The sequence below is a fragment of the Protomyctophum parallelum genome, assembly GCF_964188405.1.
Source record: "Protomyctophum parallelum genome assembly, chromosome: 17".
NCBI classification, from domain to species: Eukaryota; Metazoa; Chordata; class Actinopteri; order Myctophiformes; family Myctophidae; genus Protomyctophum; species Protomyctophum parallelum.
Genome location: NC_139719.1, coordinates 6,265,822 through 6,292,814, shown reverse-complemented (window position 1 = coordinate 6,292,814; position 26,993 = coordinate 6,265,822). Strand labels below are relative to the sequence as shown.

General features: G+C 43.1%; 1 protein-coding gene across 2 annotated transcripts; it reads left to right on the top strand.

The window, feature by feature from the left end:
• The first annotated feature begins 69 nt into the window (after nt 1-69).
• mtr (5-methyltetrahydrofolate-homocysteine methyltransferase) lies at nt 70-26,993 on the top strand. Of its 2 annotated transcripts, XM_083786977.1 has the most exons (33): nt 70-243; nt 4,293-4,504; nt 7,233-7,322; nt 7,710-7,779; nt 8,380-8,472; nt 8,580-8,686; nt 8,842-8,901; nt 9,236-9,330; nt 9,747-9,847; nt 10,506-10,567; nt 11,133-11,200; nt 11,294-11,373; nt 12,323-12,435; nt 12,513-12,653; nt 13,201-13,386; nt 15,622-15,801; nt 16,308-16,424; nt 17,378-17,518; nt 17,843-17,932; nt 18,413-18,565; nt 19,216-19,323; nt 19,741-19,841; nt 19,920-19,987; nt 20,416-20,536; nt 20,878-20,959; nt 21,346-21,444; nt 22,284-22,359; nt 22,513-22,668; nt 24,161-24,363; nt 24,971-25,171; nt 25,678-25,873; nt 26,537-26,649; nt 26,837-26,993. In XM_083786977.1, the coding sequence occupies exons 2-33, from the start codon at nt 4,295-4,297 to the stop codon at nt 26,924-26,926; spliced, it is 3,771 nt and encodes a 1,256-aa protein (XP_083643103.1). In that variant the 5' UTR covers nt 70-243; nt 4,293-4,294; the 3' UTR covers nt 26,927-26,993. The 2 variants fall into 2 exon arrangements, with proteins under 2 accessions (XP_083643103.1, XP_083643104.1); XM_083786978.1 differs by lacking the exon at nt 19,216-19,323.

Genomic DNA, 26,993 nt, shown 5'->3' with positions numbered 1-26,993 from the left:
ACTTTGAGCAGTCGCACCACGGTTGTAGAATAGAGTTGTAGAAGCGTCAAAACCCCGGGGTGGAAAAGTTCAGTTACCGCAGTTCACCGACGCAAGTTAAAAACATTTCTCTTCTCAACTGGGCAAGATTGATCTCCAGGCCCTGGAACAGAGTGAGCGTGAAATCGACTGACGGATACTTTTGCACGAAATGCCCCCAACAGCCCACGACCTTAGCCCACGACGAATACTCATCACAAACAGGTAAAATAATGATGAACTCTGTCATTAGCCTCTATAGCCTGTTAGCTTTCTAGCTAAACTTTTGTTTACTTTATGCAAGTCTGGCTGTCACTGTCAATCTGACCATATTGCTCGCCCATGCAGCAGACCCACAGCGCAGCCACGTATAATATGCATTTTATAATGCACTTGCACATTACATTTGAATATATCTCAAAGTGCTTCAATATACACATTTGCATAAAACATCACACAAAAATATCTAGAAATCAAAACATTAGAGTTCCAAGGGGATTCATACTTTGGGTGATTTATTTGATGTTAATGGTTTACGTTCTTTCCAGAATTTATGTGATATTTTTAACTTGCCTGGTAACTCTTTTTTTTTCTATTTACAATTGAGAACTGCCATGAAGACATATGGGGTGCCATGGCAGGCCCCCCTTGCAATGCACCCTTTGCATAGACTTATCTGTGATGTTAGGTCAAGAGGTTTTGTTTTCGTATTGTATGATTATTTATTAGAATCTAGTTATGGGACCTTGCTTGTCGATACTGTATGGAGGAATGACATACCAAATCTAGATCCAGATTGGAGCTGGGATACAGTGTGGTCTAATGTTGTCCTGTCTTCTAGGAATCCTGATCATCAACAAATTCATTTAAATTTTGTTCATAGATAGGACATACTTAACCCCCCGTAGATTGTGTGCTATGCGGATTTTAAATAATCACAACTGCACTTTCTGCACTTCAAACACCATAGGTACATTCTTTCATATGGTGTGGGAGTGTCTGAGTGTCCTCACATTTTGGAATTTGGTTGCTACTAACCTTTCGACTATTCTACAAGTTAACATCACACCCTCCCCATCTCTATTCTTATTAAATGATGTATTCCAGAATTTCCAGTTGCCATTAAATAACACCCGTATTCGTGTCTTCTTTGCTGACGTAACGGACGCAAAGAAGATGGTTGCTTCGCACTGGAAACCGCCTCATACATTGTCATTTCGCCAATGGGCTTTGACCTTTCTAGATATCATTTATCTAGAGATGTCTACAGCAAGATTGCATGGTGCAAAAGAGGAAAACATTGAGATTTGGTCTGGTATTGCAGATTTGGTTAAGGGCATGGTTTAATCATTATTATTATTATTATCATTATTTATTTATGATTTATAGGGGATTGTTTGTTTTTGTGTTCCTTGCTTTTATGTGTTGTTTTATATGTGTTTTGTTTTCTTTAAGTCATTCATGTTGTTAACGTGTCTTACTGTGATTTTTGTCTTAAAATAAAAAACATTTGATAACAAAAAAAATAAATCAAAACATTAAACATATGAGAACATAAAGCCTAGAGTTAGAGGTAGAACCTCTAGGGATCGATTAGCCCCTCTCGGAACCCTCCGTAAAGCTTTTCTGAAATTTGGATGTCTGGGTCTCAAAAATGTCAGAAACTTCAGTAGCATTGGGTTCTGCTTGTAGGGCTAGGGATCGATACATGTACATCTGGTCCAGAGCTGTAGAGTAGACGGACTATTGTATTGCACATAAGTGTAGCCATTGACCCGGGGCGGCGGTGGCTCAGGGGTAGAGTGCCTGGATGGTAACCGTAAGGTTGCCAGTTCGAACCCGGGCTCCCCCAGAGTTACTGTCGAAGTGTCCTTGAGCAAGACACTGAACCCCTAATTGCTCCCGATGTGCTAGTTGGTGCCTTGCATGGTTTCCGCTGCCATCGGTGTATGAATGTGTGTGTGTGAATGGGTGAATGTAATGCACAATCTCTGTAAAGCGCCTTGGATAAAGGCGCTATATAAATGCACCATTTACCATTTACCATTGACATAGCTGCTTAAAGGACCACGTCACCACTTTTCAACCTATCTTCATTATAGGCTAATTGGTCCTCACTAATGTTCATGATAAAATACCACAATTGTTTTCTACTCAGTCTGTGTCTTAGCCCTCCAAGCAGAACCCAATGGTACTAAAGTTTCTGACTTTTTGACGACACAGACCATTGGGTCCTGTTCCAGCAGTATCCTGCCACCTGGTACGCGGACATACATAAAACATAAACAACGTGAATAACGCCTGTCTGCGCTCTTTGACGACATTCTTTCGTGTGAGGGCTTCTGAATATGTGAAGTATAAGTACCCATACATGCCGCTGTGAATATCTCCTGTGGCGCGGAAGCCGTTAAGTATTTTTAATCTTTGTTTGACCGATTTGGTCGCTTTGATTCTTCTCTTCCTTCCTTGTTTATTGACACCTCATTGTACCGCCTATCTGGCTAGCTAGTGGCGCTATAGCTATGACAGAGCAGATCAGAGGCAGGGACATAGCCGCACAAGCCAACCGCACACCGGGAGGCGGTACAATAAACGGTAAACAAACAAGAAGAAATAAAGCGACCAAATCGGTCAAACAAAGATTAAAAATACTTAACGGCTTCCGCGCCACAGGAGATATTCGCAGCGGTTTGTATAGGTACTTATAGTTCACAAATTCAGAATAACTTAAACTAAAAAAGGCAGTCAAATACGATCTTAGAGATAATATTTATGTCCGCGTTCCAGAATTCCCATACGAAAATATAGTTATGAGCCTACCCTACATAAAACTCATCCAAATTTCAGAAAAGCTTTATGGAGGGTCCCGAAAGGGGCTATCTGTGTCTCATAGGAGGGCTGTGGGCAGTTCAGAAACCCATCCACCTGCAGTGACATCATCGTTAGGCAGATTTTGTTTTAACATAAGAAAAAAATATATATTTAGATTTATATTATCGTGAGAACGATGGCTTCCATTATCGCTTTGCAACTTTTCAGGAATAGAAACCCTGCAGTTTCTATTTGAACGGATTCCCCATTGATGATGTCACTGATGGACGGGTTTCTGAACTGCCAACACACAGCCCAACCAACACATGATCATGAACAAGTGTTTCATGTTGAACAAGTGAGGAGCAATTTTATGAAGTTTGTTTTTACGTCCAGAGACTCCTGTCCAGGACAGGCTTCAGACACGCCTCCTCAGATCTGAAGTCTGAACCCATTTGATTTGGCGTTGGGAACCCGTTGAGGCATGCCCTTTCTGACGTCAACCCCATGCAGGGTTCGAACCCACAAACTTCTGTATGAAAGGCATATGCTTATGCTCTAAGCGCTACACTAGGGCGGCCCTCGGGAGTGGTGAAGTGGTCCTTTAACACTACAACAGAGCTCTCTGTAATATTGTAATATAAATGTTTGCCCTCAACAACCTTGACAAAGTGTTTATGATAAGTTAATTTCCACTGACTTAACCTGAAGTACATTCCTACCCTTGGGTTACTGAATAATTCTTTCTTATTATTTCTATTCTATTTTTGTACTTGGTTCTCAACGGGCCTGAAAAGTAAGGCCGGCCCTAAAACGTCTTGTTGGGCCGGGTCTGGTTTGGGTAGAGTCTGAGAGCTCTACTCAGAGTAAAAGTCAGTCCAAGTCAGCACCATCTTCATAATAGATATTAAATACACAAACGGACAGAACAGAACAAACGGAAGAATAAAAAATAATCATGGAGGCCGAGATCAGCATACATTTTAGGCCCGATTTTTGGGCCGAGTTCGGGCAGAGTTTGAGTTTTTCCTCAATTTCACTATATATTTCACTCATAACTAACTCGCATCACCAGACTAATACGTTTCAAAGATACCACGTAGCATTGCATCATACATTGTAATGTATAGTATTGACCGGTGAGTTTAATTGCATTATACATTACGCCATTATCACCTGTCATTGATCTTTTAACCCATTCTGACTGGGCACCCATTTTGGTGTCAGCATCATGTTATGCTTTAGCTATTGAAAAATAGCAGATCTACAAGCTCATATCGCGCCACCGAGTGGCGCGATACAAGCTTGTAGGTCTGCTATTTTTGAAAAATCGAAGAACGACTGACATTTTTTTTAATCTGATCTCAGGTCAGAATGGGTTCATCAGACCAGTGTGTGTCCAGTGGAAACCTCGTATGAATCTGATCTCAGGTCAGAATGGGTTAATCATATTATCTCCCCAGGAATGCGCTGTCCCCTGGAGATGGAGCTGCGATCGGTGCTCCGGAAAAGGATCATGGTCCTGGATGGCGGCATGGGCACTATGATCCAGCAGCACAAGCTGGAAGAGGAGCACTTTAGGGGGAAAGAGTTCAAAGACCACACTCACCTGCTGAAGGGAAACAATGATCTCCTGAGCATCACCCAGCCGGATATCATTTACCACGTACACAAGGTACTGAGATAATATAAGAACTCTTTTGCCAAAGCCAGCACAGCATCTTAAGATACAGTTACATGGCAAGACAAGTATTGTAGATGCAGCGGGATTAATAGACATCACCCTAAAAAAGAAACGCCATCACTAAGAAATAAAATATCCAACACTGAACATATATGTGCCATGAGTTGGAAATTGTGTGAAATTTGTAAGCTATTTTGGAAAAACTTTGACCATATTCATGTTGCACCAGATCTAAGGGACACATATTTAGTAAAGGCACACTCAATTATCATATTGTATTTTAATAATTTATTGGAATATCTTTCCTCTCCCAAAATCACTACCGAAACATAGACTTTTACCTTCGACTAAAAAGATACTTATTTTTTATTATTATATATTTTTTTCAATTCCCCCCTGTACAGACCATTTTTAAGAATTTATGTAGGTGGTTCCACAATGTTGAATTATTGAGAGTAATCAAAATCTAAACGCGATATTCTCTGTAAAATGTATAACGTTGATTATATTGATTTCAGCATTATTTGTAGTTGACATTACACATACACCTAAACAATCACGATCTTAAAATATTGGTTGATAACCCACTATCTTTGATTTTAGACAAAACAAGTTCAACCAGTAACTGCACTGTTTCGGTAGTGACCACAGCATTGGGTGTATTAAAAATATATCTTTTAATGTGTTTTTAAAACATTGTGGGACTGCAATTTCAACCAATTCCAGTAGCATGGCCCATATACTATACTCTGAACCACATATTCACCTGTACTGTACAGGACGCTATCACCAAGAAAGCCTATTAATTAAGGGGCCAAGGGCAGGGAACGGATAATTGTAAGCGCTTCAAATAATGAGGTAAAAACAAAACATCAAGGAAGGCGCCCAGGGGGCAGCCCGCTTTCCGGTGAGCCTTCCTGCGTCCGAAACGGTGGAGAAATGACAGAGTTATTTTACCGTGTTGCAGCTTTTCCGTGCTCGGACATACAGACACAGAGACAGACATCCATACACACAGTACTGTAGTCTGTACTGGTACTGTGCTGTACTCTACTCTGTCCCACTTTACTCTGTGCTGTACTCTACTTACTCTACTGGCCACTTTAGGTACTATATGGGGGGGGGGGGCACACTGGGATTTTCCATTCAGTGCCAAATATACTACTCAGTGATCTGAGGACAACTTGTTGTGTATTGAGATTTGAGACTAATGTACAAGCTAACTTGACCAAGCTATATTTGTCTCACAAGTAAAGCAGCCTCTCTTGATATGTAATACCCACGGCAGTCCAGTCTTCCAGGGATTGGTACACTGTACTCACATGACTGAATGAATGGTGGGTCCAAATCCTTCATCATGCAAAACCACAAGAGGGCACAGGACCCGGGCAACCTGATAGCCATGTTGTTGGAGAGCATAGCGTAGCACGTGTCGTGTGCAGAGCCCTAGTCCAGGGGTTCTCAACCTGGGGGTCGTGACTCCTCGGGGGGGTGGGAACCCCTGCCCTAGCCAACGAATCGTAATTCGTGTGTCTGTCCATAGTTGCTGTCCATCAATTAAATGTTTCACACGGAGTGCAGTCACAGTGCCTGAGTCGGTAGTATCCCACCGACTAACTAAGGCCAGAAACGCCACAAAAGGCTCTGGTCAGGTCGGAAAAGGCTTTGGCCATGGCACAACTTAGCCAATTAATTGCCATGGCAACCCCAGCCTAAGGTTGATGGGCGTGCCCATATATGGCTGGCCATAATGTATACTGATAACATCAGGGATCTCCATACAGTATTTGGACATAAAAGGGACATGGGCAATTGGGCAGACAGATATAGAGATCCCCACAATAATAATAATATATATATATATATTGGCCATATTCCAACGTCCTGATAATGTTTGATTTTGTATATTTAATGCAGTGATAATTGACGAATCCGCTGGTCGGTGCCCAACGGGCACTAGTATACAGAATGTACGACATAGTACCACAGAAATATGAGTGGTGATTGAAAGGCCTCTCCAACAAACATGACATTTGAGTTTTGTGCATTTAATGTCTCCACCAGGCCGAAGGCATGGTAAATGGTGCATGGTGCATGGGGGGAGAGTATTTTTTAGCACTCCATCCATGTGTGAGTCCGTGTGTGTGTGTGTGTGTGTGTGCGCCTGTGCGTGTGTCCGTCCGTCTGTTAACACAATCAGTCCCGGGATTCCTTCAAAATAGGAGCTCTGGGGTCACCCATAAACATACATATTTACCCAAATTATCCCCTCATTTTACCCCTGGGAATCGTTTGCAAACTTTAGTCCAGAATAATAAAATACTGTCTTGTTAGTCAGGTGTGAGACCCCTTCTCAGCCACTAGAGGCACTCGTCCACCCATAAATAACCCCACAATAAGGGATAATGAAGTACTTTTTAAAATGAGTTATATCAAAAAATAAAGATTATCGATTACAATTTTTTTGATTAAATTGAAATGATTAACTGTTGGGGTACAGGGCTACAGGCATAAGTTCTGACACATTAACAGTCCGACAGTCATTAGTCCAACACCCTACCCCTAACCTAACCGTAATCACGACGCAATGCATGTCGGGCCAACGGGTGATTCGCGCATGTCAGACTTGTGGTGTGTCGGATAAGTGTGCGCACGCCAACTGTTGCACCCCAAGAGGAAAACCCTGTTCATTCCTTCATTCCTCTGTGCTTGTCCACAGGAGTACCTGCTTGCCGGTGCGGACATTATAGAGACGAACACATTTAGTAGCACCAGTATCGCTCAGGCTGACTATGGACTGGAGCACATGGTAAGAACTATGTTACTGTACTGTCACACATATCAATCATTGAGGGGGGCTTACTCCATCAGTCAGAAACCACAATTGCTCTTTAGGCATTCATAAATGTGCTCTTTTGAGTTTTGACTCATCAATCTCATTAGGTGTTAGTAAATTATTAGATAATTTTAAGATCAATTTGGTTTGCCAAGTATGAAAATTGCAACATAGTGTCTCATTATATGCTCGTCTCTACCAAGGCCTTGTACAGACTTGTGCTGGCTGGCAAATGGCAATAAAACAATAATTTCAAAATGACAATTTACATTCCAATTCTGAAGAGTGCAAATGTTTTCTGTATTTCTGTAAGTAATTGTCTGTTTTTGATGTTGAATTGTCTCTCTCTGTGACTTGCAGGCATATCGCCTCAACCGGACATCAGCAGAACTTGCCAGGCGAGCAGCCGATGATGTCAGCAAAAAGACAGGTCAGCTGGGTTTGGGGGCTGGACAGCTTTGATGATAACATGGGTCAATCGCAGTTTGCTGATAATATATATAGAACAAAATCTATCGGAGTGCTTTGGATTGATGGATAATTCCGGATTTCCCATTCCCCTGCCTGTCAGGGGATTTCTCTCTTATCAGTGTAATGATTCAAGGGTGACCATCTAAACCACCTTTTGGGGTTGTGTGTGAGGATCCATCGAGTCGCAGGCATATGCCAAACACACAGTGATGCGTTACACATACATTCTGAAGTTTATTACACACACAGAGGAATATATACAGTAGGACAGTGGATCTATGACGTCCCCAGTAGATTATGGAAACCGTGATAACAGAATGAGCAGGAACAACACGCATGCATCTCATATCATATTGTACTTCAGTCCCTCTGATGCAGTATTCATATTGTCATACAGTCATCATGTCATGGTTATCAATATGCTTATGCTGAGTCAACAAGCAGTAACACATGTAGCCTGTTTCATCACCAGGCTGTAAGCGCTACGTGGCAGGGGCATTATCAATATGCTTCTGCTGAGTCAACAAGCAGTAACACATGTAGCCTGTTTCATCACCAGGCTGTAAGCGCTACGTGGCAGGGGCATTGGGTCCCACCAACAAAACGCTCTCGGTGTCGCCCTCTGTGGATAGACCAGACTACAGGAACATCAGTAAGGGGATAATCTTCTCTCCCACAGAACATTCATACAAAAGCCACGCTAACAAGTGCTCATGCATATAAAGTATATTAATTGTAACGCATGCGTGTCCTCGCCAGCATTTAATGAGCTGGCCGAGGCCTACACGGAGCAAGCCAGAGGCTTATTAGACGGAGGAGCAGACATTCTAATGGTGGAGACCATCTTTGACACTGCCAATGCTAAGGTATCTCCCTCACCCTACACTGCTTTATCCTACTAAAATGTGTCTATAGATTGTGCTCCTCTATGGGCACAAGCCCGATACGGATTTTAATTGAATGTTCAACATCCATAATGATCAACATATGAATCTTGTTTGTCCTTTGTTTTATCTTACAGGCAGCCTTGTTTGCCATCAGCAAGCTTTTTGAAAAGAACTACGAGCCAAGACCAATATTTGTATGTATAATGTTATGTATGTACTGTATGTACCGCATATCTCTGCTGAAAGGGCAGAAACCAACTAACTCCAAAATGTTCATTTTAAAATAATAAAAAATACCGGTAATAGAAATGGGGGGGCAGATGCACAACGGAGAGCGCTTGTTTCACCTGCCAGTTAGTGATACGGGTCATTCTTGTTTCATAACCAACACACAGACATAAAGGGTGTTCAATAGCTTTGATTTATTCAAAAAAAAAAAAAAAAAAGGAGTTTGGTGGTTTCTGCCGGACAGCGATAATTAGTTGTAAATGTGTGGTTTCTCATTGTGCTGTTGATGTGTTGTTCCAGATCTCAGGCACTATTGTGGACAGAAGTGGACGTACTCTTTCGGGTCAGACGGGGGAGGCTTTTGTCGTCAGTGTATCCCATGCTAAGCCACTATGGTGAGTTACATCAGGAGGCATTATGTTCCATTGTCACATAGTAGGGTTAGTATTTTTGCTTATCGTGTGTGATCGGTACATCCCATACATATTTCAACACTATTTTTACTGCTACTGGTTTAGCCTGACACAGCTCTGTAGCGCATGTTTTGTTAATGATGATTATCTGTTCTTTTCCACTTTACCTGTGCACAAACTAGATAGATATTGATATATGTATTTTCAAATAAAATAATATACTTCCTTGTATAGTGTGTCTAAAATGCATTTTACCGGTGGTCTTGTAATGTTAAGTATTCTGTTGTAAATGTCCTGTTAGTTTTACTCTTTACCAAAGGTTTTTTGTAACATCTTCAGCTTCAGTGTATTGATAAGTCAGAGCCATAACAGTTTGGTATTGTATGTCTTTGTTTCAGTATTGGTCTGAACTGTGCACTGGGGGCGACCGAGATGAGGCCCTTTATAGAGGCTATTGGGAAGAGCACCACAGCTCTCATTATTTGTTATCCTAATGCAGGTAAACCCACACATAGTGTAAGCTTAATGCCTGTTGTTAGCTCGATAAGCTTAATGCCCGTTGTTGTCTTTCAGAAATGGCAGATATATACTTGTAGATCGGCATTGTACCCGATGATTTATTTTGGCCGTTTTGCCTTTATTGATAAGGTACAGTAATTAGACAGGAAAAGGGGATAGATGGAGGGAAGGGGAAGACATGCGGCAAAAGTCCGACTCGCTCGGGACTCGAACCCGCGACACGCTGTCAGGCTGGATTACCGGCCCTAGGTGCCTCGACGACTCAGCCGCGGGCCCAGGCCGTACCGGCTGATTTTTGTAAGATTGCAGAGTGCAGACACCGCCTTAAGGATTGTGGAACAGTGGTTGGATTGGCTAAAACCAAAGCAAAAAAGGTTGCCATGGTGATTATGCTAGATTAGTACCGGACTACTTTTATTTATTTTTTATTTGCTGATTGTAAAACCTCAGCTGGGCCTTTGCATTCATTTGCCATAGCAACACTGTACAGTGCAAACGTGCAGTGTCCCTGAACAATAAATTCAAAGTATGTCTTGTATTGTATGATTTCCGATCACTTGATCAGATCGGGACGACCCTACTTGAAATAAGTACTGGCCTGGTGATGAGATTGAGATTCCCGCGTTGTTTTGTCTTAGGCCTCCCAAACACGTTCGGAGACTACGACGAGACCCCAGATGTGACGGCCTCCCATCTGAGGGTATGTGTGTGTGGAGCATGGAACACATATATACTGATACATGCACAATGGACATTATTTCACCTCTGTCAGATGAAATGTGTACAAATGTGCATCTGTATTGGTATAGTCTTTTCATCTATTCAGTCCATTCCCCTTATCGATCCAGCTTATTATCGAGCGATTCTAAATCGATCCCACTATTGATCCTTTTCTATTATTTGTAGTCGTTGGCAAATTGGTGCTAAACTGGGGCACTCTCACTTTCATTTAATTGCATGTTTCAGGTTACATATTCCTTGTTTTTACCAGTAGTTACTAGTTACTAGTTGGCATGCAATTCAGCAGAGGTCAAAAGCCTTTTTAGTGATCTGATTTCAATGAAATGAGACATGACGTCACATCAAGAGAACTTCTAAGCCAAAACCTTATTGATTGCAGATTCTCAATTAAATAACTTAAGAATGGATCCTCATCCCACATATCAACATATTGATGATGACCTTCCTGTAGGCTGAACCCTAGTTGACATTCTTCTGGAGCAACTGTTGGGCTGATTTGTCTTCATTTCTCTGTTTATCTGTAGGAGTTTGCAATGGATGGTCTTGTGAATATAGTGGGAGGCTGCTGTGGCACAACGCCAGCTCACATAAGGTCATTAGTGTTATTATTTGTCTGTATTATTGTAATTACTGGCTTTATTATTATTACACATGGTCCATGTATATAACCCTTGTTTCTTTTCAGGGCCTTGGCTGAGGCAGTTAAGCAGTGCCAGCCTAGAATTCCCCCTGCTGACATTTTTGGGGACTACATGCTGCTAGCAGGTATCAGTGTTTGTGGTCCATTTTTACACTTTCAGACTTAAAGGACAACTTTTGTTTTTTTCAACCAAGGTTCATGTTTTAGGTTGTTATTAGAGAAACTAAAAGATGAGTGTTAATCTTTTTTCATTTGCTGCTTTCTTTCGTTTTAGGGATTTTAGCTGTTTTTGACAGGGGGGCGGGGGCATTCGAGCATGGGGCTAAATATGCATTTATATGCAACACTTTTATGGTGATTTATTTTTTTATGGTTTACTATAGTCCTAATAAACGCCAGGAAATTACATCTGGCCACAGAAGATCACAGGATCTACTGAATGTGAAGGTAGCCTACTGGGGGGAAGGCTTATACTGTGTGTATAGGCTCAATATGTCAGTTTGTCACATTCAATAGATCCCGTGATCTTTTGTGGCCAGATGTAATTTCCTGGCGTTTATTAGGACTATAGTAAACCATAAAAAAATAAATCACCATAAAATTGTGTTAAAAAAATACATATTTAGCCCCATGCTCGAATGCCCCCGCCCCCCTGTCAAGAACTGCTAAAATCCCTAAAACGAAAGAAAGCAGCAAATGAAAGAAAATGAACACTCACCTTTTAGTTTCTCTAATAACAACCTAAAACATGAACCTTGGTTGAAAAAAACTAAAGTTGTCCTTTAAATGATCTTTGCAGATTTTCCAGTGTACCATAGAATAGAGTAAAAATAAATGCAAATTAGAATAAAACAAGAATAAAACACTCGCCTGGGAGATCTTAGTTTTTAGCCATTTGGGACAGCATAATTAAATAATCATGGGTTGTTTGCTAGTGTATTTACTATGGAAACGGTGCCTACACACACAGTATATGTAAAGTCTGAGCCATTTGAGAGTCAAATTTCCTTTTTTAAAACCTGTTCAGCATCGGTGTGCTTAACAATAATTTCATTTAATCTTCCCGATTATTAGGGCTGGAGCCGTTCAGGATCGGGCCCTACACTAACTTCGTCAACATCGGAGAGCGCTGTAACGTGGCGGGGTCGCGGAAGTTCGCCAAACTGATAATGGCAGGAGACTACGAGGTGAGTCCGATTTTTCTGTCGTTTTAATGTTTCTGTGTAGCCTAAGCAGAGGTTGGCTAATCTCCTCTCCTCTCCAGGAGGCATTGAGTATAGCCAAGGCCCAGGTGGAGATGGGAGCCCAGGTTCTAGACATTAACATGGATGAAGGGATGCTGGATGGTCCCACAGCCATGGCTCGCTTTTGTAACTACATCGGCTCTGAACCCGACATAGCCAAGGTGAGGCTTTTGACCTGTTGAAGGAACATTTTATTGGATTTTTCAATTTTCAGCTTCTTTGGAATATTAGACAATTGAGCTTAGGGGTTGCAACAGCCGATCAAATTGATAAATTGATTACCGGGTATACAAATATTCCATAAATTAATATAATCAAATGGTGACAGATACCTATTTTGGGCATGTCACTACTAAATAAAAATATAGAAGTAGTGAAAATTTCAAATGTTCAGTATAAAATCGATCGATTTTGTTTTAAAAAATGCGATTATTTGATTAATCAAAAGGTAATGGATCGGCCTGGGCCGTGGCTAGGCGGTCCAGGCACCTTGGCTGGTAATCCAGCCTGGCAGTGTGGCCGCGGGTTCGACTCCCGATCCCGACGGCCTTTACTGCATGTCTTCCCCCCCCCCCCCCCCCCCCCATCTCTCTCCCCATTTCCTGTCCCTCCATAAAAAAATATAAAATAAAGGCGAAAGCAAAAAAAAACAAAAAAGGTAATGGATCGAATGCTGGCTCTGTTGTCTTGTGGTGGACTCCTCTCCAGGTTCCTCTGTGCATCGACTCCTCCAACTTCTCTGTGATCGAGGCGGGGCTGCAGTGCAGCCAGGGGAAGTGTATCGTTAACAGCATCAGCTTGAAGGAAGGTGAAGAGGAGTTTCTGAACAGGGCTCAAACTGTGAGGCGCTACGGGGCCGCTGTGGTGGTCATGGCCTTTGATGAAGAGGGACAGGTCAGTAGCGCACACACGGGTACAGGTACAGATGGAATGGATAAATGCACACCAGGTTCAGGGTTAAGTTAAATCTTACATTTGGGTTTTACATTCGCACTGAAAGGAGTGCAGAATTAGGCCCAATCCCAATTCCTTTTTTAACCCTACCCCTCAGCCCTTGCCCCTTCCCCTTGTCCCTACATAAGGAGTGTCAAGGGGTAGGGAGATAAATCATCCCCCTAGGAATTGGAACATCCCTAAATATTGAACGTCCCTTGTAGATATTGATATACAACCTGTTCTCAGAAAATAGCTGATCTGCAAGCTCACTACAGGCCAGTGGTCCCCAAACTTTGATGGCATTTCTGTCTCTAGGACCCCCAATTTATATTGTAAAATCAATGTTAATTAACTCTGTACAAACTATCATTTAGCCCATAACCCACTTTGGAAACTACTTTCCATTTGATTTAAGCTGTAGAGATGGAACGTAAATATAACATTGCTGTGGTTATGATGAAATAAATATATTGTAGGCTAATTTTGTCTCATGTTGGTAGCCCACCATGCAGAATGTAATTCAGCTAGATATAGCTCATTCTGACACCTGCTCAGTTGTACCTGATTCATTGATTATTATTGTATTAACAGTTTGTATAGCATGGGTACAGATATATATACAGGATTAGAAAAAGGAAAAACTATTTACAGTATAGAAAGAAGGGGCTGTGGTCACTGTTCATTGTTTTTAATATCATTAAGAACAGAGTAATTTTCTATCAATGAAAATGCCATCGTGATTCATCTCCATCCAATGTACAGTCTGCACAGCAGCTTGCAATCTGTTCCGTAGCTGGTTTGCCTGGGGGAAAAAACAACACCATTTCTAATTAGTTATGTAAGTTTTGCAACTTGTGGGGATTAGCTTAACATTGGTCATGATAAAACCATAGCTATCACTGCAGCGAGTAGCCAGCGTTATGTAGGTACAGTAGGCTATTTCACGGCTTTTAAGAGCTCCAAAACAGCAGAATGTTGACATATCGTGGTCTGGGGGGTCGGACTGATGCCTGCTAATAAGCTAGCTTGCATCCGAGTTGTATCACCGGCGCACCGGCGATAAATAAAAAAGAATAAAGCGCCGATGCGGCGCCAAATGAATGGGTAACGTTGTATGAATGCAACGCCGTATCATATCGTTAGTTCACGTGAGGTAACGTTAACCTTTGCTAGAGATTGCGATATTTTTGGCGATGCAGATTGTTAATACATTCAAATAATATTGGTTATTATAATATTTGTCCATAATAAAGGACATAAAAGGCTTCTTACCTCGTCCGCCTTTCAGCCCTCAGTGATGTTGCTCCGTTTGAAGTCCCGTCGAGATATCCCTTCAAACGAAGGGGATTCTAACCCTCGCCCTCAGCCCTACCCCTCCATCCAAAGACAATTGAGATAACCCTTCCCCCTCACGTGAACGCGCATAAGCAAGGGCAAGGGCTAAGGGCCAGGACGAAGGGGGGAATTGGGATTGAGCCTTAGTCTCGTCATGTCCATGGGGGTGTACATGTGCATCATGGCCCGGGGAATATATTTGTACTAGAAGCACACATGCGTGTGGCTGCGGCGTGCTCGCGTCTAATACCACACAACCGCGTCGTTGTTCTTCCGTGAATATCGTGTGTCCGAGTGAGACACACGAAGCATTACAGTACATTTTGAAACGAAGGCAGACAGCGATCTGTCTTTAGCCACTGACTGTTTTTTTTTTCTGTGCTCACCGCAAATAATCGCTCCATCGCATCACAGAAAGGGAAACTGCAGCCACAAAGCTGGGTTGAAAACGCAGAGGTGAAGTCAGTGACGTATCACGGCCACAGAGCACAGTCGTAAACGGCACTTCTGCATACAAAGTGTGCTCTTCTCAACTGTAATAATAGATATCAAGCCGCCACACGCTATAGAAACAGGAGATGGGCTCCTGAACGATGGACCACAAGCCTATTTACTATGGCATTTCCTCTAGTGCCAATTTCCAATATACAATATAGCTCAATATCATAGCCATGAAACGTGGAGCTGCATGGCTGCTAGGGACCGCCAGAGGCTTTTGGGCTCTCTAGTTGTGTCATAACATTCACACACACACACACACACACACACACACACACACACACACACACACACACACACACACACACACAATGTTGCAATGCACACACAAGCTCTCTTCTTTTTTCCAATATTTTGCAGGCAACAGACACGGAACATAAGGTCCAGATCTGTACTCGAGCCTACAACCTGCTGGTGGACAAAGTGGGGTTTGACCCCAACGACATCATCTTTGACCCCAACATCCTCACCATCGGCACGGGCATGGAAGAACACAGTGATTATGCCATCAACTTCATCCGTGCCACCAGGCTTATTAAGGTAGTGTCTAGTGTGCACTGCATGCACACGTCGTACACATTACATTACACGCACCTAGTGAACCATGTGTGTTTGTAGTAGGTGTGCTTGATTAGTGATAGATTGTGATTGATATCATCGAAGAAGTATAGAGATTGTGTGAGCTAGAAACACGAATGATCCCCGTCATGATCGGATGACGAAGACTGGATGGTAGTCCTCTGTAGTAGTAGTCTCAATCTTTTAGCGGAATTGGACAACAAACTCGGCTGTACAGAGCGATGCAAACCCATTGCACACGTAGCCAGGTGACGTTCGAGCCAGTCAGCATACTGCCTATTCCGATTATAACCTGTTATGCAAATGAGGGCTCTCCATTGGCTATTTTGCTAAATCGACCGGCAGGTGCCCTCAAATCCCACGGCACACGTGTGTGTGTGTGTGTGTGTGTGTGTGTGTGTCACTGAATGTGTGTGTGACACTGTGACTGTGTGTGTGACACTGTGACTGTGTGTGACTGTGTGCAGGAGACCTTACCGGGAGCCAGAGTAAGTGGTGGTCTGTCCAACCTGTCATTCTCCTTCAGAGGGATGGAGGCCATCAGAGAAGCCATGCATGGAGCATTTTTATACCACGCTATCAAGGTACATGCACTACATGCACTATCACATGCATGCACTAGTACAGTACACACACACCACTAACACGCATACATCATACAAGTACAGCCACCACCTAGAATTTGAGCTGGAGTCAAACATACACCAGTAAGACAAGACGCCTAAGGCGAGAAACCGTGTGTGATGTTACGAGACCTGGGGCTTTCCCCATGTATGGGGATTTTGAATGGTACACTGACTGACTGACGGGAAATGCATGATTCCATAGTTAACTGCACAATTGTGCGTAACAGTGACATGTCATCGAACATCTCCCTCCTCTGTTTAGCCGACGACAACGAAGATCTTAAAACGTTAATAACTCGCGATCTACATCATCCTGTCTAAAACATCCTGTGTTAGACGGCCCTACCACTGTCCAGTCGCTATAGTCTCGTTAGATTTATTCTTACCTCCCGTTGTTGTCGTTCGACTCTAGAGTGGAGTGGCTATTGTTAGCTGCTACACACACATTCACAACAACATCCGGTCCGTCGGTAAAAGTGGTCCGTGTTTATAAATCGACTGGGCGCTATAATGTAATGGATTAAATAACCCCGGGCAATTAAGGTGTTGACTCCTCTGTGAGTGTGGAGGTCGTGCGACTGTTACGAAAAAAGTGGGTTGGGTGACGGGGAAAGTGGGTTATGTGTCAAAAACGCAACGTTTCATAGTTAACTGCGACCTTTGGTCACAATAATGGAGAAAGGCAACCTTCAAACATGTATACTACTATATTACTTTTGAAGGAAGGAAGGCATGCACCGAGAGTATGGTTGATTCTCTCTTTCTCAAATTCAAATAAATATGTTTTATTAGCAGGACAATCCAAATTGCATTACAAGAAAAGAGAGGGGGGGGGGAAAACTAAATAAGAAACTGTATATAAATTCCAAACCTAAAGGGTTGATAAGCTATGCTCCCACCTTTGCCCCCAGGATGGCATGGACATGGGCATAGTGAATGCAGGGAACCTACCTGTGTATGATGACATTGATAAAGAACTGCTGCTCATGTGTGAGAACCTCATCTGGAACAGAGATGTTGACGCTACTGAGAAACTGCTGGTCTATGCACAGGTACGGACGCACGCACACACGGTTGTAAAACACTGTACTGTACAACCACTGCCTTATATATCTCATTGTACAGCGAATAGAGTTTTGCCGCCCTCGGAGTACAGACGCCCTACTAGGTACCTGAGGTGACAGCACGAGCTTGAATCACCGACCGGGCAGGGACCAGGGGCCTCCCACTCCGAGTCCCCTGCTTAACCGTCCACTTTCTTATCTCTGACACCGCGTTTTTTGGCCACAGCTTTCCCGGGGAGCGACCCACAGGCCCGAAAAAGTGTGGAATTTTAAAATTCCAAATGTGTAGGAACCCTGTGTTGTTGTCTACAGAACCATGCCAGAGGAGGGACGAAGGTGGTTCAGACAGACGAGTGGAGAGAGGGGACAGTGGAAGAGAGACTGGAGTATGCTCTCATCAAAGTAAGACAACCCGTCAACCGACCACACAGCTTGTGCTTACCACTCGTGAAGCAGGAGTGCCTGTCTGTCCGTTTGCCTTTAAAAACATTATTTGAGATTTTCCGCATTTCTGTCATGTCTTCATTCACGCCCTCTTTTATATAGCCGATTTGTTAGATTGTAGCAACCTCCTAGTGGATCAAACCTAAAATGCAGAAACTAGAAACTGTTCTCCATTTGTGATGGGGGGAAAAACAAAGTGTCATCCACTCGGGGGTATGAAGGTGCACAAGGGGGACGCAAGAGTTGAAAACCTTTAGTTTTCAAGATGTTTGGGACCAAAGTGTTGGATGGAGGCGCACGCACGCACGCACACGCACACGCACACGCACACACACACACACACACACACACACACACACACACACACACACACACACACACACACACAGCTATCCATAGAGCCCCACTTCCTGTCCTCATCTGTTCATGTGTGTTCAGGGCATAGAGAAGTACGTGGTGGGCGATACAGAAGAGTGTCGGTCTCAGGTGGACCGTTACCCCCGGCCCCTCCACATCATTGAGGGTCCGCTGATGAATGGCATGAAAGTGGTTGGAGATCTGTTTGGAACTGGCAAGATGTTCCTCCCACAGGTACACACACTCGAGTTGTACAAATTAGTTTTACCATAGCACACAGCTCAGTCAGTCAATGTGAGATAGGCATTTTCACTGAATGTTTGCCTATTTTCACAATATAACCAATATGTGGTTAAATGTATAAATGTCTGTGTCTGTGTGTGTACAGTATTGGTGTCCTTCTGGCTTTGCAATGTAAAAAAACTGATGTTTCCCTGTCCAATACTCTGAAAATGGTTTCAGTTGCTGTCATTTTCCAAAAGCCTGAAATTATTTCCGAAACGCCTGTATACAGGACAGGGAATGAGTTTTCGCCAACTCCTAATACTAATTGTATACATTGTGTCTCACATGCATGCATTATGATGAATGTGCATTTGCACTTGTGTCACATGTGTCTTACGCAGGGGGCGGCGGTGGCTCAGGGGTAGAGTGCCTGGATGGTAACCGTAAGGTTGCCAGTTCGAACCCGGGCTCCCCCAGAGTTACTGTCGAAGTGTCCTTGAGCAAGACACTGAACCCCTAATTGCTCCCGATGTGCTAGTTGGTGCCTTGCATGGTTTCCGCTGCCATCGGTGTATGAATGGGTGAATGTAATGCACAATCTCTGTAAAGCGCCTTGGATAAAGGCGCTATATAAATGCACCATTTACCATTTTACGCAGGTGATCAAGTCGGCTCGTGTGATGAAGAAGGCTGTGGGCTATCTGATCCCCTTCATGGAGAAGGAGAGAGTGCAGAGGATGGAGGCCTCAGGGGTGATGGAGGAAATTGTTAGTCGGCAGCAAGTTATGCTATTGATCAACTGATCCGAATGGAATACGCTGATAGTCGGTGTCAGCTAGAGCCTAGGTGATACTTAACCCATTCTGACCGGGCACCCATTTTGGTGTCGGCATCATGTCATGCTTTAGCTATTTAAAAATAGCAGATCTACAAGCTCATATCGCGCCACCGAGTGGCGCGATACGAGCTTGTAGGTCTGCTATTTTTGAAAAATCGAAGAGCAACTGACATTTTTAGAATCTGATCTCAGGTCAGAATGGGTTCATCAGACCAGTGTGTGTCCAGTGGAAACCTGGTATGAATCTGATCTCAGGTCAGAATGGGTTAAATGCCTCTGCCAGCAATGAGGCACCATTGAACCACGGAATATAAATCGGGCATTACATTCTGTCTGCCTGCTACAGGATCCATATCGGGGCACCATTGTCTTGGCGACAGTGAAAGGAGACGTCCACGACATCGGAAAGAACATCGTAGGCGTGGTACTGGGCTGCAACAACTTCAGGTAAAGAGCTGATCCTGTATGATAGTCCTGTGTGTTCCACCATGTCTTTCAGAGTGATAGATCTTGGGTGTCTTTCAGGGTGATAGATCTGGGTGTAATGGTACCGTGTGATAAGATACTGAGAGCAGCCATAGAGCACAAAGCCGGTAAGTTCATACAACTTTTTCAATTCCCTTCATTGTCTTTGTCATTGAAGGTGCAATGAAGGCTTTGAATTTGTTTTCTGTGGTAATTACTTAATTAATACATTAATGAATACATAAATCCTGTGTTAATTTGATTCTTGAGAGACACGGTCATGTTCAGACTGGCAACCTGAATCCAATTTTGGCCAATCCAGATTGGCCAAAATCTGGCCAATAATAATCATGCGCACCCCATTTGCGCACCGTCATTGGCTTCGGGCCCATTTGTATGTTCGTTGACGGTGTCGCTCAACACTGACTGTAAATAGCTAGTCTGCGAGCTCACAACATGTTGCGCCATGTCGTGTTGTGAGCATCACTCACGCGCACGGCCATTTAGAAACTTACAAACTTAATTTGGCTAAAGAGAAGTTCTCTTGTGCTCACAGACATTATTGGTCTCTCTGGTCTCATCACCCCCTCTCTGGAAGAGATGATCTATGTAGCCAAAGAGATGGAGAGACTAGGCGTGAAGACTCCGCTGCTTATAGGGGGAGCCACCACATCCAAGTAAGTCTTCAATTCACACATACATACTCACGGTCATTCAGTCATGAATATATTTGCAACTTGTCATAGATCTAGTATGATGCATACCATACAGTACTTAACCCATTCTGACCGGGCACCCATTTTGGTGTCAGCATCATGTTATGCTTTAGCTATTGAAAAATAGCAGATCTACAAGCTCATATCGCGCCACCGAGTGGCGCGATACGAGCTTGTAGGTCTGCTATTTTTGAAAAATCCAGTGTGTCCAGTGGAAAACCTCGTATGAATCTGATCTCAGGTCAGAATGGGTTAACAGTGTTTGTGTTGTATTGTCCTTGGTCTTGTGTTGTGTTGTGTAGAACCCACACGGCGGTGAAGATTGCCCCTCGCTACAGTTCTCCTGCCGTTCATGTTCTGGATGCCTCCAGAAGTGTAGTGGTGGTAAGCTGAAGTCATCACATTTAAAAATAATAAATTAAATAACAAAAAAAGACTGATTGAGCTCGTTTCCATCACCTGTGAACTGGTTTCAGATCCACATGACCATAAACTATTAAATAGTTTGTTTTAGTTCTTAGTTTTGTTCACCTGCTGGCCACATACACAATTTATCCACATTTAGCTAGAGATTATATCAATTTTGAGGCCATTCGTATTAGCCTCATAGCCTCTATTTGTACCTAGGATTAATGTTGCACGGCTGAATGTAATGCGAGTATTGATACCATCCGCTCTCTTACTTCACTGTTAACCGCTGTATTGTAGTTCTGCTACTGAGCACCATTGTGTCTGTCTGTTCCTTGCCACTACTGCATGTATTTACCAAGTGCGCCCAGCTCCTGGACGAGAATGTGAGGGACGAGTACTTTGAGGAGGTGACTGAAGAGTATGAAGACATTAGACATGAGCATTATGATTCACTAAAGGTATGGAAGATTGCTGGCAGCTCGCTCTTTATGACAGACCTAGAATAAAGCTGCCAAGGAGCCTGAAGGTTGAATTTATTATTTATAGTATGCACAAATTTGCGCCTTAACACGATGACGAGAGTTGTGACATCACTGATGAATCCTATTTGAGGTGGTTAGATGAAGTGTATAAAGAAAGCAGGCCAGGGCATTACTTCTGACATCTAAGAAGTGTGCGTGAATTTTAGGTCGGTCTACCTGGGATCAACATGCTGTACTTGACCCATTGTCAGCCTTCTGATTGGCCCTTTGCTGGTTCCGCCTCCTTCTTGGTTGTTGTTGCCGAGCTCGAAAAACATTTGAAAAAGATCCAGTTTTTTTTTTATGAAGATCCACAGTAACTAACCAAGTTTAAAATAAGAATTGAATACATTGGCCCAGGCCGTAGCGTAGCGGTCTGGGCACCGGACTGGTAATCCAGTTGCAGTGTGCCGCGGGTTCGACTCCCGGACCCGACACGGCCTTTACTGCATGTCATCCCCCCATCTCTCTCCCGTTTCCTGTCAGCCTACTGTCTGTCCCTTCAAAAATCAATAAAAGGCGTAAGCCGCAAAAAAATATCTTAAAAAAAAAAAAAAAAAAAAAAAAAAGAATTGAATACATTAAATATCAATATGAGGTAATTGGAAAATGGTAGTGGATGGAGAGAGGATTCTTGTCCAACCAAGCAATGGCAACCAATGGGCGCGAAGAGTGGACGGGTGTCTTTAGTGTTATGATCGGTTATCAGATTAGTACGCTGACAAAAACGTAGCGCAGAAACGCCAATACCATTCTTCCCCATTTGTCCCCTTCAGGATCGTCGGTACCTGTCCCTGTCCCAGGCCAGAGAGAAGGGTCTGCACATAGACTGGCTCTCACTACCCAGACCAGGTACATGTTTCTTTCCTAAAATGTCCCTTTAGGATCTCCATAGAAAGCTAATCCTATTACATTTTACAGATTGCAGCTTTAACACTCTGGATATTACTCTGTGTGTGTGTGTGTGTGTGTGTGTGTGTGTGTGTGTCTCTCTCTCTTTTTCAGTACGTCCTCAGTTCCTGGATACCCATGTGTTCAAGTCATATGACCTGCGTAGTCTGGTGGACTTCATCGACTGGAAGCCATTCTTTGACGTGTGGCAGCTGAGGGGAAAGTACCCCAACAGAGGATACCCCAAGATTTTCAAGGACAAGACAGTTGGTATGTGGACAGTGTTCTCTCTAGGGCTGTCGCAATTATCGCATTTATCGCATATCGCGCTATTACAAGTTGAAACCGCAAGGGGGCAGAAAAACCGCACAGGCGCAATAAACCGCAGGATCTCTGACAGTGGGCCGATGGACACCCTGCAGCGGCCTTCGCAGACGCAGCGAACGCGGAGCCAACAATGCCAGTGGCACATCCAGCCAAAAAAAAGGACTCTTGGTTAGAGACCTCTGCTGAGATCAATGAGCGATGCTCCTGCGCTGATTGTGCCCAAGAGAGTTGGAGCAGAAACCAAACTCACTCGCTATCTACAGAAGGAATTATTTACCAATGATGATCCTCGTCTGGTGGCGTGAAAACCAGGCTAGATTCCTTCAACTTTCTAAAATTGCATGCAACATGTGTAGGGCTGTAGGCTATTTGTGCTATAAGTGCACCATCCGAGAGTTTTCCGTGAGGCGGGGAATATCGTTACTGTTCTGTTTGCTGCTTGTTATTAGGCTGATATAGTTGCTCCGTGAGTTTGGAAGTAAAGAAGAGTTGTGTTAAACTGTATCATTCATGGTCTGCTGATTCACAAGCTCTTCTTTACTTCCAAACTCACGGAGCAACTATCATAATAACAAGCAGCAAACAAAACAATTTGCACGTTTTTTTTCTCGGTTTTACACCATTCATTTAATATATTAAATTAATATATTAAATTAATGAAGACCAGGACTAATTGAAGATTAATTTTAAATAAACATTGTCGTCTCTGCCATTTATAAAGCAACATAGTAAAGTAAAGCTTAGTGTAACTTTCGTTTATTAATAATGTATTTTTTCATTCATTTTAAAGGGGGCTTGAGAACTATATCGCACAGTATCGCATATCGCGCTTCTGAGCCACTTGATCGCACCGCAGTTTAAATTATGTAACCGCGACAGCCCTAGTTCTCTCCCTATTGTCACTAGTGTGGGTTCTGGGGAGACATCAAATTCCCCTTTTGGGTCTCAAGCTAAAATGGTTGGGAACCACTGCTCTACAGGGATAATTACGTCAGTTGCTTGAGTGTTTTTTCTTCATGAAAGCTGGACAGTGTGACCAACAGCGCTAAACGCACCCTTAGAGTAGAATATTCGTGAACATTTATTTCTGTCCTTAGTGGATCTAAATAGATGTTTTTCTCTCTCCGTCTCTCCTTGGGTAGAATGTGGTGCAGGTTTAATTTCAGAGTTAAAGGGCAGTTGATTGATGTTAACTTTGATATTTTCGCCAGCGTTTTTGTTCATTTTGTACAATGTGACGCAAACCTTTGGTGTACAGCACAACGGATTTCAAGCTGTAATCGGACCTTCCGTCGCCATCTTTAGAAACATTTAATTTGATCCCTGCTGTAGATGATGGAACACATTCTTACACACTAAAATAAAAACCTGTACGCAACTAATATTCCAAGAAGTCATTCTGTTGGAAACGTCTTTTTTCTTTGTAATGGTGCAGGTGCGGAGGCCAGGAAAGTGTTCGACGATGCCCAGCGGCTGCTCAACTGTTTGATTGACAGCCGAGGTCTCCAGGGGCGGGGCTTGGTGGGGTTCTGGCCTGCTCAGAGTGCCGGTGACGACATACATGTTTATGCTAAAGATGTTGTAGCGCCACACAGTGACACTGAGCCCATAGCCACATTCTATGGCCTACGGCAACAGGTGAGCTTATATGAAGCCTACTGTTACAAACACATTTTAACTGCAGGGATATGATGAAACTAATAATATATCTACGATATTAATCCCTGTATACTATAATAACATTGTATTGAAAATGTTTGCCTATAGAGCGTCGCAGTCCCACCCCCTTTCAGAACGACGAGTGGCCCAGGAAATGATTCTCCATTCATTTTCTCCATAGGCTTTTCAAAAAGTATTTATTTAAAGACGGTTACGCCGCGGACAAAGCCAACTCGGATCGTGACAAATCATGACAACAAACACAATATTTTGTGCCGATCAAATGAATTGAAAGAAGAAAATAAAGGATACAACACTATTTGTATTGTTTTTCGTCTTACTAATTATTTGATCGGCCCAAAACATTGTAATTATTGTCATGATTTGTCACGATCCGAGTTGGCTTTGTCCGCGGCGTAACCGTCTTTAAATAAATACTTTTTGAAAAGCCTATGGAGAAAATGTATGGAGAATCATTTCCTGGGCCACTCGTCGTTCTGAAAGGGGGCGGGACTGCGACATAATGAAAGTGGATAACACACCTCTTTGACAAAGGTGGTTACTGTGTGTGTGTGTGTGTGTGCAGGCAGAAAAGGACAGTGCCAGCTCGGAACCCTACATGTGTCTGTCTGATTTCGTGGCTCCCAGAGACAGCGGCGTGTCGGACTATATGGGCCTGTTCGCTGTGGGCATTTTCGGAGCCGAGGAGATAAGTAAGACCTTTGAAGCTCAGGGAGATGACTACAACAGCATCATGGTCAAAGCTCTGGCTGATCGCTTGGTTGAGGTATGGAACACGTTATGGGCACATTCACGCAACACATACACTTGCAAGCTATCCCCAGTCACAGCACTGTCCATATAGGGCAATTGTCAAATATAAAAAGAAATACCTCAAATGTACAGTGACAAAAAAAATACCCCAAAGAGTGGGGATGCTCCAAGTACTCGAGACAAGACAATAAAGGCGATATCCCTTGTTGTATTTCATAATGGAAGTCGACTGAGTCATAGTTATGTCATAGACAACTGATATCATAGAAGACAAGTCCGAGATGCACAACACACTGGAGCCACACCATTCCTGTGTGCATCCCGAGATCCTCATGATTCAATTTATTTTACTAAGCAAACATCCACATTTCACAAAGCAATCAAGGGAGCATACTCTTATCTATATGGAGTCTATATAGATTCAGGTTCCCTGAACAACTCTCTCCACTTCCATTAGTCTCTATTTCTCTATACACTCGCTTCCACTTCTGTTGTCACCCACCTTCTGTGTCTCTCCAGGCCTTTGCAGAGGAGCTCCATGCCCGCGTTCGTAGGGATCTTTGGGGCTACAGCACCGAGGAGGGACTTCTAGAAGCTGCAGACCTCCACAAACTCCGCTACCAGGGCATCAGGCCCGCTGCAGGCTACCCCAGCCAGCCTGACCACACAGAGAAGACCACCATGTGGGACCTAGCCAGCATACATGAAAAGACAGGTAGGTACACAGCCTTTCACTTAAAAGATTGAGTGCCACCACATGTCATTTCCTAAAACGCTGTATCAGCTCTGCAAAATGTCTGGCTTTGACTTTGTCCCTGCCCAATTGTAGTCTCACAAAAACACATATTTTTTGCTTAAAACAAATGTTTATTTATTTCTTCAAAGGTTAAAACATTACGGTATATTCTGATAGTAATCATTGCTCAGTGTTTGTTCAGTAGCAGGGGTCTTCCCATATCTTTAATAAACTCAGGTGGGTGGAAAAATGTCAACCAATCAGTGAAGAGTACCCATTCATCAGCTTAGATTTTATAGTGTTCTAGTTCCAATTTTGTCAGCTCATTTCTTAGTGCCATCATCACTTCCATTTCACTTGTTTAATCTGTATTCTGTGCAAATCGCCTGATCAAAATATAGTTATTTATCACTTACAGTAGTTTAACAAACAAATATTACGTACTCTACCCTTTTAATTGCTTTCATTGTATGAGGACATTGATTTGTGTTGGAATATTCCCTTTCCCGCCATAATTCGATTCAAAGTAGAGGATATTTTTTGTAGACAAACAGCCAGTCATAGGAGGGTTTTTAAAATGTTTGCTGTATGCACGCTTAGATGCATAATGGTGTGTGTGTGTGTGTGTGTGTGTTCCTACAGGTATTAGTCTAACAGAGTCTCTAGCCATGACTCCGGCTGCCTCAGTCTCTGGACTCTGCTTCTCCAACCCCCAATCCTCCTATTTTGCTGTGGGAAAGATCACTAAAGAACAGGTCCCTGAACGTCTCGCTTACTTTAGTGGTGTAACATTATTGCTGGTTAACATTTTAATGATTAAGAATATAACATTTCACATCGCCATTAAAGATGGCGACGTCTTTAATGGCTACCTGTCATCATGCGTCTCTTCCGGTCTCCACCTACAACTCATGCTCCCTTGTTCTGTTCTCCTCCATCCAGGTGGAGGATTATGCAGAGCGGAAGGAGATGACTGTGTCAGAAGTGGAGAAATGGCTGGGGCCCATACTGGGATATGATGCTGACGAGTAGCCCAGAGATTCTCAGCCATTTTCATTTGAAGGAATCCCTGGTTGATTGCGTTTAATGCATTTTTTTT

Excerpts from the sequence above, each read along its gene's own strand:
- mtr (XM_083786977.1), top strand. The coding sequence starts at position 4,295 with ATGCGCTGTCCCCTGGAGATGGAGCTGCGATCGGTGCTCCGGAAAAGG. Across the intron at positions 7,780-8,379 it reads TGATGTCAGCAAAAAGACAG|GCTGTAAGCGCTACGTGGCA; the intron begins GTCAGCTGGGTT and ends TTTCATCACCAG. Across the intron at positions 25,874-26,536 it reads CAGCATACATGAAAAGACAG|GTATTAGTCTAACAGAGTCT; the intron begins GTAGGTACACAG and ends GTGTTCCTACAG.